The following is a 15,084-nucleotide window of genomic DNA, read 5'->3' on the forward strand; positions in this document are numbered from 1 at the left end:
GCCAGTAAGAGAAAATTAGTAAAATCTTTCCAAAGAACATTTGGACAATATAATCAAAACCTTGTAACATTCATTCACTTTGGCCCAGCAATTCTATTTTAAGAAATTATCCTAAGAAAATAATCATGAAAAGGAGGATGATGCATAGATTTCATTACAGTAATAGCTAAAGCAGCATTGTTTTAAAGTAAAGTAAGCAGAGTAATTTTTTAAAAAACATTACATATGGATGTCATTACCTCCTCTATCATTTCCTGGAGATGTTCAGTCAGGTTTAAATTCGTCTTGTAATCTGTCACAACTTTTTCAAACTCATCCACCTGTTTTTGCAAATCCATCATGGTTTCCAAAAGGACATTAACTTTATTATTTGAGTAATTTAAGAGAGAATAAGAAGTTTTCTTCTCAAGTTTTCCCATTTTAATTTTCAAAGCCTGTACAAAAGAAAAATAGATCTTAAAATACACTCAAGTTTTATTTATGAAGCTAGCTAGTGATTATACACTGAGAGAAAAACTTGGAGACATTTTTGCAGCTTTCTCCATTATAGAATATTAAAATAATAATTATCATAAATTTATTTTGGAAAGAATGGATTTTCTTCCATATATTTTATTGATCCAGTACTAAAGTCATATAGAAAATGGACTATATACCAGGTTCTAGTCTATATTTCAAGAATGAAATTATAGCAATTAAAAAAGACAATAATCATAAAATATTTTATTGTCTTCAGTAAGCTCCCTGTCTCCTGGGAAAGGTTTTCAAATAATCTAGCCAGTGGTTCTGGGAGCAGTGGAGGAAGTTCCTGACATAGCCAGGTGCAAGGAAAGGAAAAGGGGTGTACAAAGGCATATACATGCAAGTGTGTGTGCGTGTGTGTGCGCACATTGTGTGTGTGTGTGTGTGTGTGTGCTGAGGGGATAGAGAGGCTGGGTAGGTTTGATAGAATCCATTCTAGAGCTGCCTCAAGAGATAAATTAAACACTTAACATGGGAACCTAATTGTCACAAAAGCAGAAAACTACCTTCTCAGTCCCGATGCTACAAAAAAGCCCAAAGGTTAGGCATCTAGAATTAAAATGCAAAATGATTTTGCAATCATTGTAGTAGTGCATGCGCGCGCGCGCGCACACACACGTACCACCCACACTTTCTCTTTACCTGTATTTTTTCAGCATATACATCAACTTGTTGAATTTGACATTTAAGAGTCTTCAGATTCCGAGCTTTCTCATTTTTCTTAGTGTAATTAAACTTCAAGTTGTTGAATTTCTTTTTGATATCTTTGAATGACTCTTTGAGCTGCAGTTCGGTAAAGAGAAAGAGGTCGTTTCCTTAAAAGCAGGACACTAATATTGACTTGTAATAAATTAAAAAATCTAAACACTTTAAGATATTCATAATCTTTAAAATGTATTCAGTGATTTTGCAATAGGAAACAAGTCTGCTATATGTGAATTTAAACATATCCCCCAAATATAAGTAAGCATAAATTGTTCTTTGTATTTCTTGATTTGTAATTTATAATTAGATTTATAAGTATAGAATATCCTTTGGCTTCCACACAAGAAAATTTTTAACATACCATGGATTTTCAACAACTCAAATTTTCTTTTTTTTATTAAAAAATTTTTTTAATGTTTATTTTTGAGACAGAGACAGAGTGTGAGTGGGAAAGGGGCAGAGAGAGAGGGAACAGAGAATCTGAAGCAGTTTCCAAGCTCTGAGCTGTCAGCACAGAGCCCCACATGGAGCTTGAACTCACAAACTGTGAGATCATGACCTGAGCAGAAGTCAGATGCCCAACTGACTCAGCCACCCAAGTGCCCCAACAACACAAATTTTCTTATTTGTATTGATTTGAAACCATGTGTCCCCATTCATTCCATTCTCTGTGTGCTAGCATTTGCTCCAGATCCTTTTGCCTCCAGAGGCTCTCTCTCCTTTTTTTTTAATGTTTATTTTTGAGAGAGAGCACAAGCAGGGAAGGGACAGAGAGAGAGAGAAGGAGACAGAGAATCTGAAACAGGCTCCAGGCTCTGCACTGTTAGCATAGAGACTGATGTGGGGCTCACACTTACAAACAGGGAGATCATGACTTGAGCCGAAGTGAGACACAACTGACTGAGCCACACTGGTGCCCCAAGGCTCTCTTACAGCCATCACTTATGAACTCATGAGTCTCCAAAGAGCTGTTCCTGTTGCAGAGCTCAATGAAGAGTTGATATACAGACCACTGAGGACAATAATGGGATGCAAGAGGAGACCCAATACGAGATTTAGTAGGGAAAGTATTAATTTGCCCAAATCCAGTTTTAAAAAATTATTTTCCATGAGCAGTTTCCAGAAGAGATTTCCTTCTTAGGTATAGGCCACTAACTTCAGATGTCCTTCCAAACCAAAGTAAAGTGACTGTGTCACCACAGATGGCAAGGCTAACTTGTGTATAAACCAAGCATATAGCTATGTACTGAGAGGAGGGCATGCATCATGACAGCATGGAGAACACATAGGTCAACTTTACCAGTGACCCAAAGTTCTAGCAGCCCATTCCATTAAACACACCACTTTCTGTGCCCTTCTCCATATTCAAGCCAGATAAACACATTGACAGGTTCTTTATATTATCAGCAAGGGAAAGCACAGAGAAAACATAAACCTTCTTAGATTATATGGAAGCATTTAACAGCAAAAAATGAACAAGTCATGGTTGATAAATCTGAGCGATGATAAGAAAAGTCGGAAACATATTAAAATTCTTTTCAATGGCAGCAGATAAATTATTTGGAAGGAATAAAAGCTGTGTACATGCTAGATTCTAGGCTTGTAATACATTTAAAAAAATCTGGCCTAAAAAATATATATACTTCCACAAAATGCTTGTTTCAAATTCTGCATATTGCAAAAACAGAACCTTGACCTTATCTTTACCATTTCTTGGAGACAATTATCTAGAAAGGTCCTGGAAGATATGCATGCATGGAAATTATTATGCTGATGGAATTTTTGCATCTGACACACCTATACCTAATTGCTGTTGTTTATTTTATATGGTAAATGAAATTGTTGAAGATGAGTTTTAAGCTACCAATTAAGCCAAGCACAGAGACCATATTAAACATTTAAACTGATAAATCAGTAACATTCTAAAGAGGTGGAAAGAACTATGGTTTCAAAATTTGAAAACTATTTCTCTATCGAACTCATGAAAATATTTGAGAATATCATATTCTGTTGGTATACTTATAAAACAACAATTAATATTTAAATTCTTTGACATTCAGTGTTTTAATATGCACATGTTTGATTTCAGTGGGAAAAAACAAATGGGATTGAAATATAAAGGGACTACATCCTGGGTTATTCACATAGAGCTTTGGCAGGAACTTTTTCCCTGAAGTCATAATCAGCAACTATAGGTGTAATAACTACCACATCTGAGGAAACCACAGATTCTTGTATTTAAAAAGATGCCCTCAATAAAGAGTTATTGTTTAATGGGTACAGAATTTCTATTTGGGATGATAAAAAATTTCTGGAAATGGATAGCGGTAATGGTAGTGTAACAATGTGAATGTACTTAATATCATTTACCTGTACCTTTAAAATGGTTAAGGTAGTACATATATGCTATGTGTATTTTACCACAATTTAAAATATAATTTTAAATAAAAATAAAAATAAAAATAAGAAAAGAAAAAAGAACAGGGAAAACATATGTCCTGCCACTAACCTGTATCCATTGGAAAATAAAATTTTATATTCTTTTTTTCTCTTACTGGAACATGACATATATTATAAACTTCAGTCTAGAGGAAGGAAGAGGGGTTCTGTCATCAATCTGTTAATCATCGGCTTGTTTAAATGGGAAAGATCAACATCTATTTGAAAACTATGTGATGAATGGAAATAGGTTGAGTCTTACCGCTGTAATTCTAAACCATGAAATTTAAAATCTACTTTGGACCAAAAAGTTTAAGACTGATAAATGACAAGCACAATTTTGTTCGTGTTGCTTCAGAATGTATGCACTTCCACTGAAGATGATTTATAAGACCTAAGAATGTTCATGGCACTATGCGTATGTGAAACGAAATCAGATTCTTTCTGACACATGAGCTCCTTTGACAAAGTTGCTGGCACTTTTTTTCTTTTGGTCCTACCAGAAATGCAATTTAAATTTTGTACCTTTTCCAGCTCAAATTTTGAACTATTGCAGATACAAGTGGAAGGCAGCAGAATGAACTGCCTTTAGCAACCAGATTTTCAGAAAAATCCAACCGTGCCTAAATTTCTTACCTAAACGTTCCAACATGAAAACTTAACTTCCCATCTAATCCTCATATAACGTGGGATCATGTTTTTAAAGGAACTGAGTGCCATGGTCGCTTGGCTATGGGATCATTGTTTCTGCAGCTGTTTCTAACTTTAGTTAGCTTGTCAACAATGGGGAATGGTGAAAATGGCCAAGACAACTGCTCAACAGGAGGACATAAGCAGGAAAAAACACCCAAAGCTGGAGCAGGACAGTTTACTCTGTTAGAAACATTTTGATGTTGTTATAATCCATATTAACAACATTTCTAAAAGTCTTTAAAAAAAAACAGGAGCATTTTCTTTTTCTAATGAATAATGTGACTTTCCTATCTCTCTACTTGTTCAGCTCCTCCATATTTGTTATGGAATATACAGACTAAGTTAATAGAGGTATAATTAGGAAAAAATTAAGACTTTGAAATTGTAGTTCTTTTGGGGGCATGTGGGTAGCTCTGTTGATTAAGCATCTTACTTCTGTTCAGGTCATGATCTCATGGCTCGTGGGTTTGAGCTCCCTGTCAGGCTCTGTGCTGAGAGCTCAGAGCCTAGAGCCTGCTTCAGATTTTGTGTCTCCCTCTCTCTGCCTCTCCCCTGCTTACACTCTCTCTCTCTCAAAAATAAACATTAAACATTTTTGCAAGTTGTAGTTTTTATGCAACTAGCAGAATGAGCATCTTCACCAAATTTCCCAGGGAGCAGTAAGCCTCTCTCAGGGTTAAGAATGAACAAACGTTCTTGAGAAGAAGCAGAAGCAAAGGAGGCTGATGACAAGCAGGCTGGCTTGCTATTCTTAGTCTTGACAAGACTGCTCGACAAGTCGAGGCTGCTTTGGCAGAAGAATGTATTATTGTGAGTCCGGTGCTGGCAAGGCCAATTTATGTGAGGGACATGGGACATTTTGAAACTAAGGAAACACATTAAATACAAAAGCCTTTCATTGGAACTATGGCACAGGTTTGGCCAGTAGCAAAAATGCAAAAGCAACAGTCCATTTCTCTTAAGGTCCACTTCATGAGCTTCATTTCTTGCCCATCCTTTTGCCGATTCCAGAAACAAGTTTTCCAATGCTCATTTTCAGTAACAGAGGCTTCACAGTTATTACCTCTTAGGGAGGCTTGCATTTGAAATGAAAGGACCTAAAGGTTCATAATTCAACCTGAATGATTTGCTACAATTATGATGGGTAGAATATTTAGACTAAATTCTAGAGAGACTTTGGGACAAGGCTCCCTTAGCCTCCTTCTGCTTGGCAAATGCGCCATTGTCCTCCTGCGCTCAGGGCCAGGCCTGCAGCAGCAGAAGTGGGGCAGCTTGGAGAGAGAAAATGATTGCTCCATTTGACGTTGGACATCGCAGCATGTCTCAGTAATGGCTATTTTATACACCCTGCAAGTCTGGTATCTTTATAATATATTTGTTTTATTTTCTGGACATGAAAATTATGATTTTATTTTATTTTATTTTATTCTATTCTATTTTGAGAGAGAGAGAGAGGGTGCAAGTGAGTGAGGGGCAGAAAGAGAAAGAGGGAGAAAGAGAGAGAGAAAAGTGAAACTCATGTTTACCTGAAGTGGGGCTCAAGTTCACCCAGTGTGGGACCTGAACTCATGAACTGCGAGATCGTGACCTGAGCTGAAGTCACATGCTTAACCTACGGAGCCACCCAGGCACCCAAAAACTATGATTTTAAACTTCAATTCTCTATATTCTTCAGGAAAAAGAGTCACTTTGCAGATGTTAAACACCAAACTTCTAACACATTTTATGCCTATGGGATGGACATTTTCAGAACAAATTACACTCTTTCCTATTCTCTTATACATACCCTCTGAATGGACCCACAATGTGGCCTGGTCACAACTGGTTGTGACTTGAAGTCCCATGGGCTTTAATTCACTCTGGACTCCATGTTTCCTGAGGACTTTTGTATTCTTGTGGTCCAGTACACAGTAGTCACATTAGTGATATGTGTTGAATGATAATAGTTTAGTTTTTTCTTAAAATGATGAGTTAGGGCTATCAATCTGGAATACCTGTACTATACCACAGCACTGCCCATTGTGTGTTTTCCCTGTCCACGCATTCTTTTTCTGCTTTATGTCCTGCCAGTGGGTGATTTCTCCATGGCCATTTTGTCACTCAATAGCAAAGTGCCATACAATGTCAGGAAGTCTGATTATATTAGTTGGATATGTGTCTATTCCCCAGTTCTAACTTACTGCTTCTAATCTGCCTTGTATCCTTGGAACTCAGATGACCGACTTACCCAAATTGGCAAAAAAATTTGTGTAACTGGAACACGAGAGTCTGACACATGGAATATACTATATATACACAAAGTCCTTTTCTGCTCCCTTCCTGAATGGTAAAGATGTCACTGCAGTGTAAAAATCGCTGGCTAAAATAATAAAATTATATGAAAGTTTATGTTTGCAAAACTTATTTTGGAGGAATTGATTATTGTAAAACCAATTCTGTCATTGCTATATTTTTCTGCAAAGTAGTTGTTTGGGATCCATAATTAGACTCCAGTTACAAACTTCTATTAACATTAGGTAAATTTAAAAGTAATTTCTTTTTGGTCAAGTTGCAGGTAGAAAACATGCTCAGTATTAACTTATTACATTCCTAAATGAAGACTTATAAAAGAATGAGTAACTAATGGTGCTCTGTCACATATTACCACAGAGAATGTCTATAAGTGCTTTGTGTATTAGCAGCTTATTTATGTTGCCAGGCAAGAAAATATATAGTGAAATTCAACATTCATGCATAAAAATGTATCTTTGGGTAAAATGAGTGAAAAAACGCCACGAAATCTGGCAGTTTGAAGGCTGTGAAGGCAGGCATGAAGAAAATGAGATTTTATAATTTCCTATGTCTTATATAGTATATGAAATTAGAAAATAATATTTTACCCAAAGATAATCAAGGCACAAAACCATGGCTCTTTGTCTTTAGAGAATATCACATCCCTTAAAAAAAAATCACATTTAGAACAACCCATTTCATTTTGCCTTAAGAAACTGAGTCCTCTCCTAAGAGCCTTTAGTGCAGTTATAACCATGTAAGCTAGTCAGGGCATCATCAAATGAACTCTTGCTCTTAGTATCAGGGTATATAAACAGCTTGTAACAGGTATGCCAGAAAATAAGGCTGGAGAGGAAAACACAGAAAAAAAGACACGTGGAACATCAGTCCATACAGTGGTCGAATGGGCTAAAACAGGCATGAGGGATGAACTCTGAGATTAGTAAGTGATAGTGTGTTGGTGCCCAATAAATGCCAATGCCAATGAATGAGCTTTTGGCCCAAAGCTGACTCCTCAACACACCATGAACAGAAACTCTGTAGTCTGGTAGCACTCTGCTCAAATGAAAATCATACACACCTCAGTTTTCTCATCTTAAAAATGAAGATGTCAAAGTAGAAATCTTTCAAAATCTATTTCAACTCAGCAGCTGTGAACTTCCAAGAAGCACTTTAAGCAAAACAATGTGCTTTCCAATCAACTTAAAAAATCATATGCAGTGTTTGGTTTGGTTCCCTAGTGGGGTGTCTGACTTCATTTTTTAATACCAAAAAGCAGTCTAAAATATTGCTTTTAATTTTATATAATGTTTCAAATGCCTATACCAAATATTAATAATGATAGTATAATAAAAATGTCTAGGGGTGCCTGGGTGACTCAGGTGGTTGAGTGTCTGACTTCAGCTGAGGTCATGATCTCACAGTTTGTGAGTTCAAGCCCTATATCAGGCTCTGTGCCGAGAGCTGGGAACTTGGAGCCTGCTTCAGATTCTGTTCCCCTCCCCTTCTTGTGCTCTCTCTCTCTCTCAAAAATAAACAAATAAAACATTTTTAAAAATGTCTAGGTGTATAAATATTTTCACTACTTGGAACCTGCCTGTCTGCACTTTGATATTCACAATACAAACTAGAGCATACATACATTTATTTTACTAAACTGCACTGAAAATATTTCTTCTGATTATTTTCCCATTCGGCTTATGGTTGGAAAGTCCATGTGGATGCTAAACTGTAACATGCCTACTTCATTTCTACAAAGAAGGAAAGGAGAAATAGATCAAAGATTTTCAAAGAACCTTTAAATATGAGATTGTAACTTACATCAAAGATTAGTTGGATATGAAGTAGAAGCAAATGGGAAGACTAGTTCTCTTAATGTTTAAGATCATGTTAAAGTGTTATCTGATTCCTAACGCAAACCCACATGTATCTGGTTGCTCATTCCTGTTATGGTACAGACAATCCTGGGGTGTCCCTACTGTGACTACAAGGGACATCTGTCATCCTGGCTAGCTGGCTTCCAGCAGAGGCTCATCACGAGGCAGCCTGTAAATAGAACCACTGTGGGAAGGGCCTGAACAGGGGGACCCAGCTCCATAAATGCCACAGCGCTTCAGGAAGGTGGAGACTGAGCCACAGGGAGCTCAGAATAAGACTTAGCCTCCTCTGCTTGTGGCTTCAGTCATTATAGAGCTGAACATCCCTGCAGGGAGACAGATTTTTGGCAAAACGAAAGCTTACTGAAGAAGGAGGAGGAGGAGGAGGAGGAAGGGGAAGAGGAAGGGGCAGGGCACAGGGTGGGGAAGAAGGATGAGGATGGGAAGAAAGAAGATAACTCTAGAGAAAGGTCGTAAGAAACTTTGTTCGCAATCCTCCAAATCTAAATGGTATAGCCTTGGGGAGAATAATGCTTGTTTCTTTCTTTAATATTGTTTTTCCTTAATAAGACCTGAATGAAGTGTTGTTAGCTACAGTATAGGAACTGGGAGCAGCCATAGAGGGTAGGCTACATTCTGAGTTTAACCTCAAATGAATCCCTAGCCCAGAATGACTCCCTGGAACACCAACTCCGAGCAGCACCTCTACAGTCTTGTGGCACGTTGCTAAAATGAAATGTGTTTCTCTCCTGGGATCCACATGGCCTCTCTCACTATCTACCCTTTTCTCTTTCCTTCCAGCCCTGCTTCCTTCCTGCACTTACCTGTGGTCTATAAAAACATGGCCTTCAGGAAGGAGCACGCCAGAACTAGACCACCACGCAAGTTTAGTGACTCATGCTTTCGTCCATGAGCTAATGTTGCTTGATAATATTTGATACTTGCTGGGCCTAGATTGTGCAAATTGGGACTAGATAGAATGTTAGGGAAGGTTTACCACTTCCTTTTCCTGCGCCTACTTTTGTTATGGACACGTGACAATGGACTCCAAATGGAGATAAGTCTGGAAGAATTACAGTACTTTATCTTGTGCAGTCAGTTCTCAGTTAAAAACCAGGACTTTTGCATCCTGGTCTATGTTTTTCCCCCAGAGTAGGTTTATTTAAATGGAAGTTTAACTATGGGAGGGTGGCTGTGGCTTGTTACATATTTGGGGCTAGGGGTTTGGGTAGAATTGAGGGAGAGGAGGTAGAATTATGTGTTCCTGAGGGGATGTATGGATGCAGACGATGACTTTCATGTTATTACTTTTTCTCTAGAAGTTGTTTTGCCAGTAAGCCACTCCATTTGAGGAAATATGAAACCAGCCACTTGACTTTGGTGATAATACTTTGTAGCCTCTGAGGCAAGGAGCCTGTTCCCCTGGCCTTTGGCACCCCCTTCACTATGAGTCAATGGTGCTTAAATAGAATCTCAGCAGATTGGAGCTGGCTGCCTGGGGACAGCATCACCCTTTCTGTCCTGATGGGCTGCATCCACTCAAGCAAGAAACTGCTATACAGACTTGAGTGGGGAGAAAGAAAAACAAAAGGCCGTAATAGTGCATTCTAGGTTTTGCTATGCATTGACAACATACTGACTTGGGTGCTTGAAGTTTACTCAAACTTTCAGAGCCCTGGGACCATTGCTTGGTAGATTAAAGGTCAAAGTTGAATAAATGGTCTCCTGAGTGTGTGTGCATGGGCGCAGACTCTTGAGACACATACTTTCAGTTCAGAGCAACTTTTGGCAATGCTGCTGCCCACCCCCACCACCCCACCTCGTTTATATTGTCCCTTGTAGTGCAGTATTCCAAGCAGCGGGTCAGGGTCTGTTCATGCTCCTCGGCTTTGGCACGCAAGTTCACACTGTCCCCCTCAAGGACGTCCAGCTGCTGCTGTAGGTTCTTGGCAGAAATGTTAGAGCAGTTCTGGAAATGAAACGAAAGTGCAAGGGACAAAGGGAACAGGAGAAACAGCAGTGAGACAGATATACTATTTACCTGCATTAGGAAACTCATAGAGGACATTAAAAACTAGGTTCCTGGCTTACTTTACCTCAAGCATATCTGAATATACTGTAATGATTGCAGAAAGAAGCCAGACACCAACATGTCGGGAAAGGCAAATCACTGCATTTCCAGTCTTGAAACTTACGTTTTGAAGATTTGCTCATCATACTCAACTCTTCAGAGACGTCGTTTATTATAAGGTATAATTTTTACTTCAAAAGCATAAAATATGCATCGGAAACCTTCAGCTTCTGCACTATAATTTTCCTGTCAACTTGAACTTAACCTCAGGTTCATTATACAATTGCACCAATCTCTGCTCAGCACAGAGGGCTGTTGAGGCCAAAGCCAGATGAGAGTTAGAGAACAATTTATATTATTTGTGCAAAGTGAGAGGTCTTATTTTATTTTCTTTTTGTAGTACATTTATTAATAAAATAAAACTCTTTAAAAAGAAAGCTCCTTCTTGTTAAAAACTGATCCTATTAACAGCAACAGATATTTTGTATTTCTGTCTTTTAGTTTAAAAAAAACAATTTTAGGGGCACCTGGGTGGCTCAGTCGGTTGAGCGACCAACTTTGGTTCAGGTCATGATCTCAGTTCATGAGTTCAAGCTCCACATTGGGCTTTGTGATGACAGCTCAGAGCCTGGAGCATGCTTTGGATTCTGTGTCTCCCTCTCTCTTCCCCCCTCCCCCATTCGCACTCTGTTTCTATCTCTCAAAAATAAATAAACATTAAAAAAATAACAAAAATAACAAAAAACAATTTTAGGTTCTTTGTATTCCATATAGTTTCATGGATATCTTTTTTTTTAATGTTTTATTTATTTCTAGGAGAGAGAGAGACAGCGTGAGCAGGGGAGGGTCAGAGAGAGAGGGAGTCACAGACTGAAACAGGCTCCAGGCTCTGAGCTGACAGTCAGCACAGAGCCCGACGCGGGGCTCGAACCCACGAACCGTGAGATCATGACCTAAGCGAAAGTCGGACGCTTAACCGACTAAGCCACCCAGGCGCCCCTAGTTTCATGGATATCTTAAATGAACTTTAAAATAAAATTGGCCATTATGATTTATTGTTACACGTATTGGATAGAAAAAATATAATCTTTTCTCCCCTAAATTTAGGAATTTAGGAATGGATTATATTAAAAATCAGAGTCCAATGTATTATTTATAAAAATATAATCTGGAAATATTTTCTTCTCTTTTAGGCTTCTTTGGTAATGTCAGTCCATTTGCATACAGCAGGTCCAATGACTAGTGCCCAAGCCTTCTTGAAGCCAGAAGCCCCTCTATTCTGGGTTTTCATGGATAAAGCAGTTTCTCTGGGCTTCAGATTCCTTTTTTATAAAGTGAGTGTCCCGGGCTAGCTTATCTGTAGAATACCCTCCAGATCTGAAATGCCAAAGCAGCATTGTTCCAATCAAAATACAATCTGAGTCACATGAATAATTAAAAGTTTTGTAGTAGTCATATTAAAAAGTAAGAAAGAAACAGGTGAAATTCATCTTCATAAGGTGGTTTGTTCAACCAAATATGTCTAAATATCATCATTTTAATATGTAACCAAATGTAGAAAATATTAATACAGTTTTTATACTAGTCTTTGAAATCTAGTGTGTATTTCACACATGCAGCACATCTTAATTGTTGCTAAACTTCTATGTAGTCAGATTTCATAGTTGATAACTTAAAATGTAAATTCACATATCCAAGCTGTTCCCACGTTAAAAGTTTTCCCATAGTTACACTGAGTGTCAGTTTTAAAATTTAAAATTGGGGTGCCCGGGTGGCTCAGTCGGTTAAGCAGCCTACTTCAGCTCAGGTCATGATCTCATGGTTAGTGGGTTTGAGCCCCACGACGGGCTCTGTACTGACAGCTATCTTGGAGCCTGGAGCCTGTTTCGGATTCTGTGTCTCCCTCTCTTTCTGACCCTCCCTGTTCATGCTGTCTCTCTCTCTAAGAAATAAATAAAAAACATTAAAAAATTTAAAATTAATTAAAAATAAATTAAATGAGAAGTTCAGTTCTTTCAGTGCATTAGGTACATTTCAGATGTGAAAAACTTACTGCATATAGACAGCACAGCTCTACAACTCTATTTTTAATTAGCATGAGAATAGGTGTATAAAACAATACTTTTATAAACAGATATTTCTTAGATATTTTTTCTTTTGTTATAGATGGTAGACATTCATCACAAATAACTATCCTAATGGCTTAATGTATTTTTTAATCAAGATGTGTTAGGCAATCTGCATGGTTTCATTGATATTATAGCCCAACTCTCAGCTTTAGTTAGGTATGAATGATGGTGCTCTAATTTGCTTACGGGTCTCTGCACTGAAGAGATGATGTCCACTCCCAGGGAGAGGGCCAGTTTATGGAGCTGATCAATATACGCCTGCTTCTCCTGAGAGCGACTGAGCTGAACTTGGGCTTCGTGGCCATCCTCCACCTCCTTTGGCTGTTCTAAAAACTCCATCTCCCTTGATTTGATGAGCTGACCCAGCTGAAATTTAGAACATTAACAATTAACATGGGTTTCATATTTTCATGAAGGCAAATATGTTTTTTTAAAATGCTAATTCCCATAACCAATTTTACTTCCTGGTCAAAATGCTGCCAACGCTATATATAATTATTAGACAAATAAATGTCACAGTGGTTCAAATCAAAAGGGTAAAATTGAGGAACTAATATTATCAGTTCTGTTAAAGAAGGTAATGGCCTAAAACCTTTGCAAGATCTAGGTTCGTGATCTGAGTAAATTCAGAGGCTATTTTAAAGGGATATCAATACATCTCCATTTTCTGCTAATAGAAGTTAATAATGTGACGCCTGGGTGGCTCATTTGGGTAAGCATCCGACTCTTGATTTCAGCTCAGGTCATGATGTCAGAGTTTGTGAGTTTGAGCCCCTCATCAGGCTCTATGCTGACAGGGCAGAGTTGGTGTGGGATTTTCTCTCTCCCTCTGTCTCTGCCCCTCCCTGCTCACAGGCTCTCTCTCTCAAAAATAAATAAGTAAACATTTAGAAGAAAGTAGAAGCTAATAACTTGAACCTATACTGAGTACTCCATAATGTCAGGTACTTAAGATACAAAAAATAAAACCCATGAATTTATCTTTTTTCCTCAGAGAGCTTACACTTGAGTTGGGGGGTGGGTAGAAGGAGTAATTAAGAATCAAGATACTAAAAATAACAAATGCGTGAGATAAACTATGAAAGTTCTGGGAATTTATAAAAGAAATGAATAAGTCCAAATAAGGTAGGCTTGTTGGAAGCAAGGATAGAGTTTAAATAGTAGAATTAGGAAGGTGTCCACCATCTTTGAGGGACAAAGAAGAGCTCAGTTTGTCTGGAATGTAAGGGAGGATAGAAGCATAGTGAGAAAAAGTTAAAGGCTAGATTGTGGAAAACTTCTAACACCAGAATAAGCAATTTGGCCTTTATTACACAATAATTTATTTCTAATTTCATAGTTTAAAGTTTATTTATTTATCTTGAGAACAAGTGCGAGCTGGGGAGAGTCAGACAGAGAGAAAGAGAAAGAATCAGAAGCAGATTTCGTGCACTGTCAGCGTGGAGGGCAATGTGGAAGTTGACCTCACGAACCATGAGATCATGACCTGAGCTGAAATCAAGAGTCTTAACTGCTGCTTAACTGACTGAGCCACTCAGGTGTCCCTGTAATTTCATAATTTAAATCTGAGGGTCTTGGGGCACCTGGTTAAGCATATGACTCTTGATTTTGGCTCAAGTCATGATCTCACAGTCATGGGATCAAACCCCATGTTGGGCTCCATGCTGGTCATAGAATCTATTTGAGATTCTCTCTCTCTCTCTGCCCCTTCCAACGCTCATTAGCTCTCTTAAATAAATAAATAAATAAATAAATAAATAAATAAATAAATAAATAAACAACAAAAAAATAGAGCTGAAGGTCTTCCAGATATCCATGACAAGACCTACCTTTTCCTTAACTTGGTGGAATTGGACTACCTTGTACAGGATATCCTCATAATCTTGGATTCTCTCTTTCTGTGTTTGATGGAGGTGAATAAGCTCCTTCAGTTGTTGATACTTCTCTTTCACAGGGGCCCCTTTGCCAGTTAACTCTTCTGATTCTTTTATAATGTACTGAACTTCAACATTCAGTTGCTAGAAAAGTTGAAAGCAATAAAAGATATCCAGCTTTTAGACATCTTTTCCCCTTATATTGGACTATAGGAAGATCTAAATCATGAATTATTCTCTCATTTGTTAACCATTATTTATTGTCGGACCCACCCCACCCCTACAAATCCAGGCTTTGTATTTAATGATAAGGATACATTATTCTATTCCCATCTTCTCAGAAATTGGAAAAAAATTGGTAGAAATGCAAAAAACATATTTCAAAGCAAGGTGGTGAAATAGAAAGTCACATATTTTTTGCGACACACCAAATACTCCAGTTATCTGTTAAATGAGTGTATTTTAGATGTTTTATGAAGGCATGGTCATCTCTGATAGTTAAT

The 15,084-nt window shown here is 37.9% G+C and overlaps 1 protein-coding gene across 1 annotated transcript in view; it reads right to left on the reverse strand.

The window, feature by feature from the left end:
• The window catches only part of CCDC141 (coiled-coil domain containing 141), a 193,212-nt gene that overhangs the window by 20,473 nt on the left and 157,655 nt on the right, over positions 1-15,084 (reverse strand). Inside the window, exons 15-19 of the mRNA XM_077776352.1 lie at positions 14,537-14,725; positions 12,894-13,073; positions 10,327-10,476; positions 1,165-1,305; positions 240-434 (exon numbers count right to left, since the gene is read on the reverse strand). Of these exons, the coding sequence (XP_077632478.1) occupies positions 240-434; positions 1,165-1,305; positions 10,327-10,476; positions 12,894-13,073; positions 14,537-14,725 (855 nt within the window). The remainder of the gene's footprint in view (positions 1-239; positions 435-1,164; positions 1,306-10,326; positions 10,477-12,893; positions 13,074-14,536; positions 14,726-15,084) is intronic.

Source organism: Crocuta crocuta, unplaced genomic scaffold, assembly GCF_008692635.1.
Source record: "Crocuta crocuta isolate KB4526 unplaced genomic scaffold, BGI_CrCroc_1.0 scaffold17, whole genome shotgun sequence".
Lineage (NCBI taxonomy): Eukaryota > Metazoa > Chordata > Mammalia > Carnivora > Hyaenidae > Crocuta > Crocuta crocuta.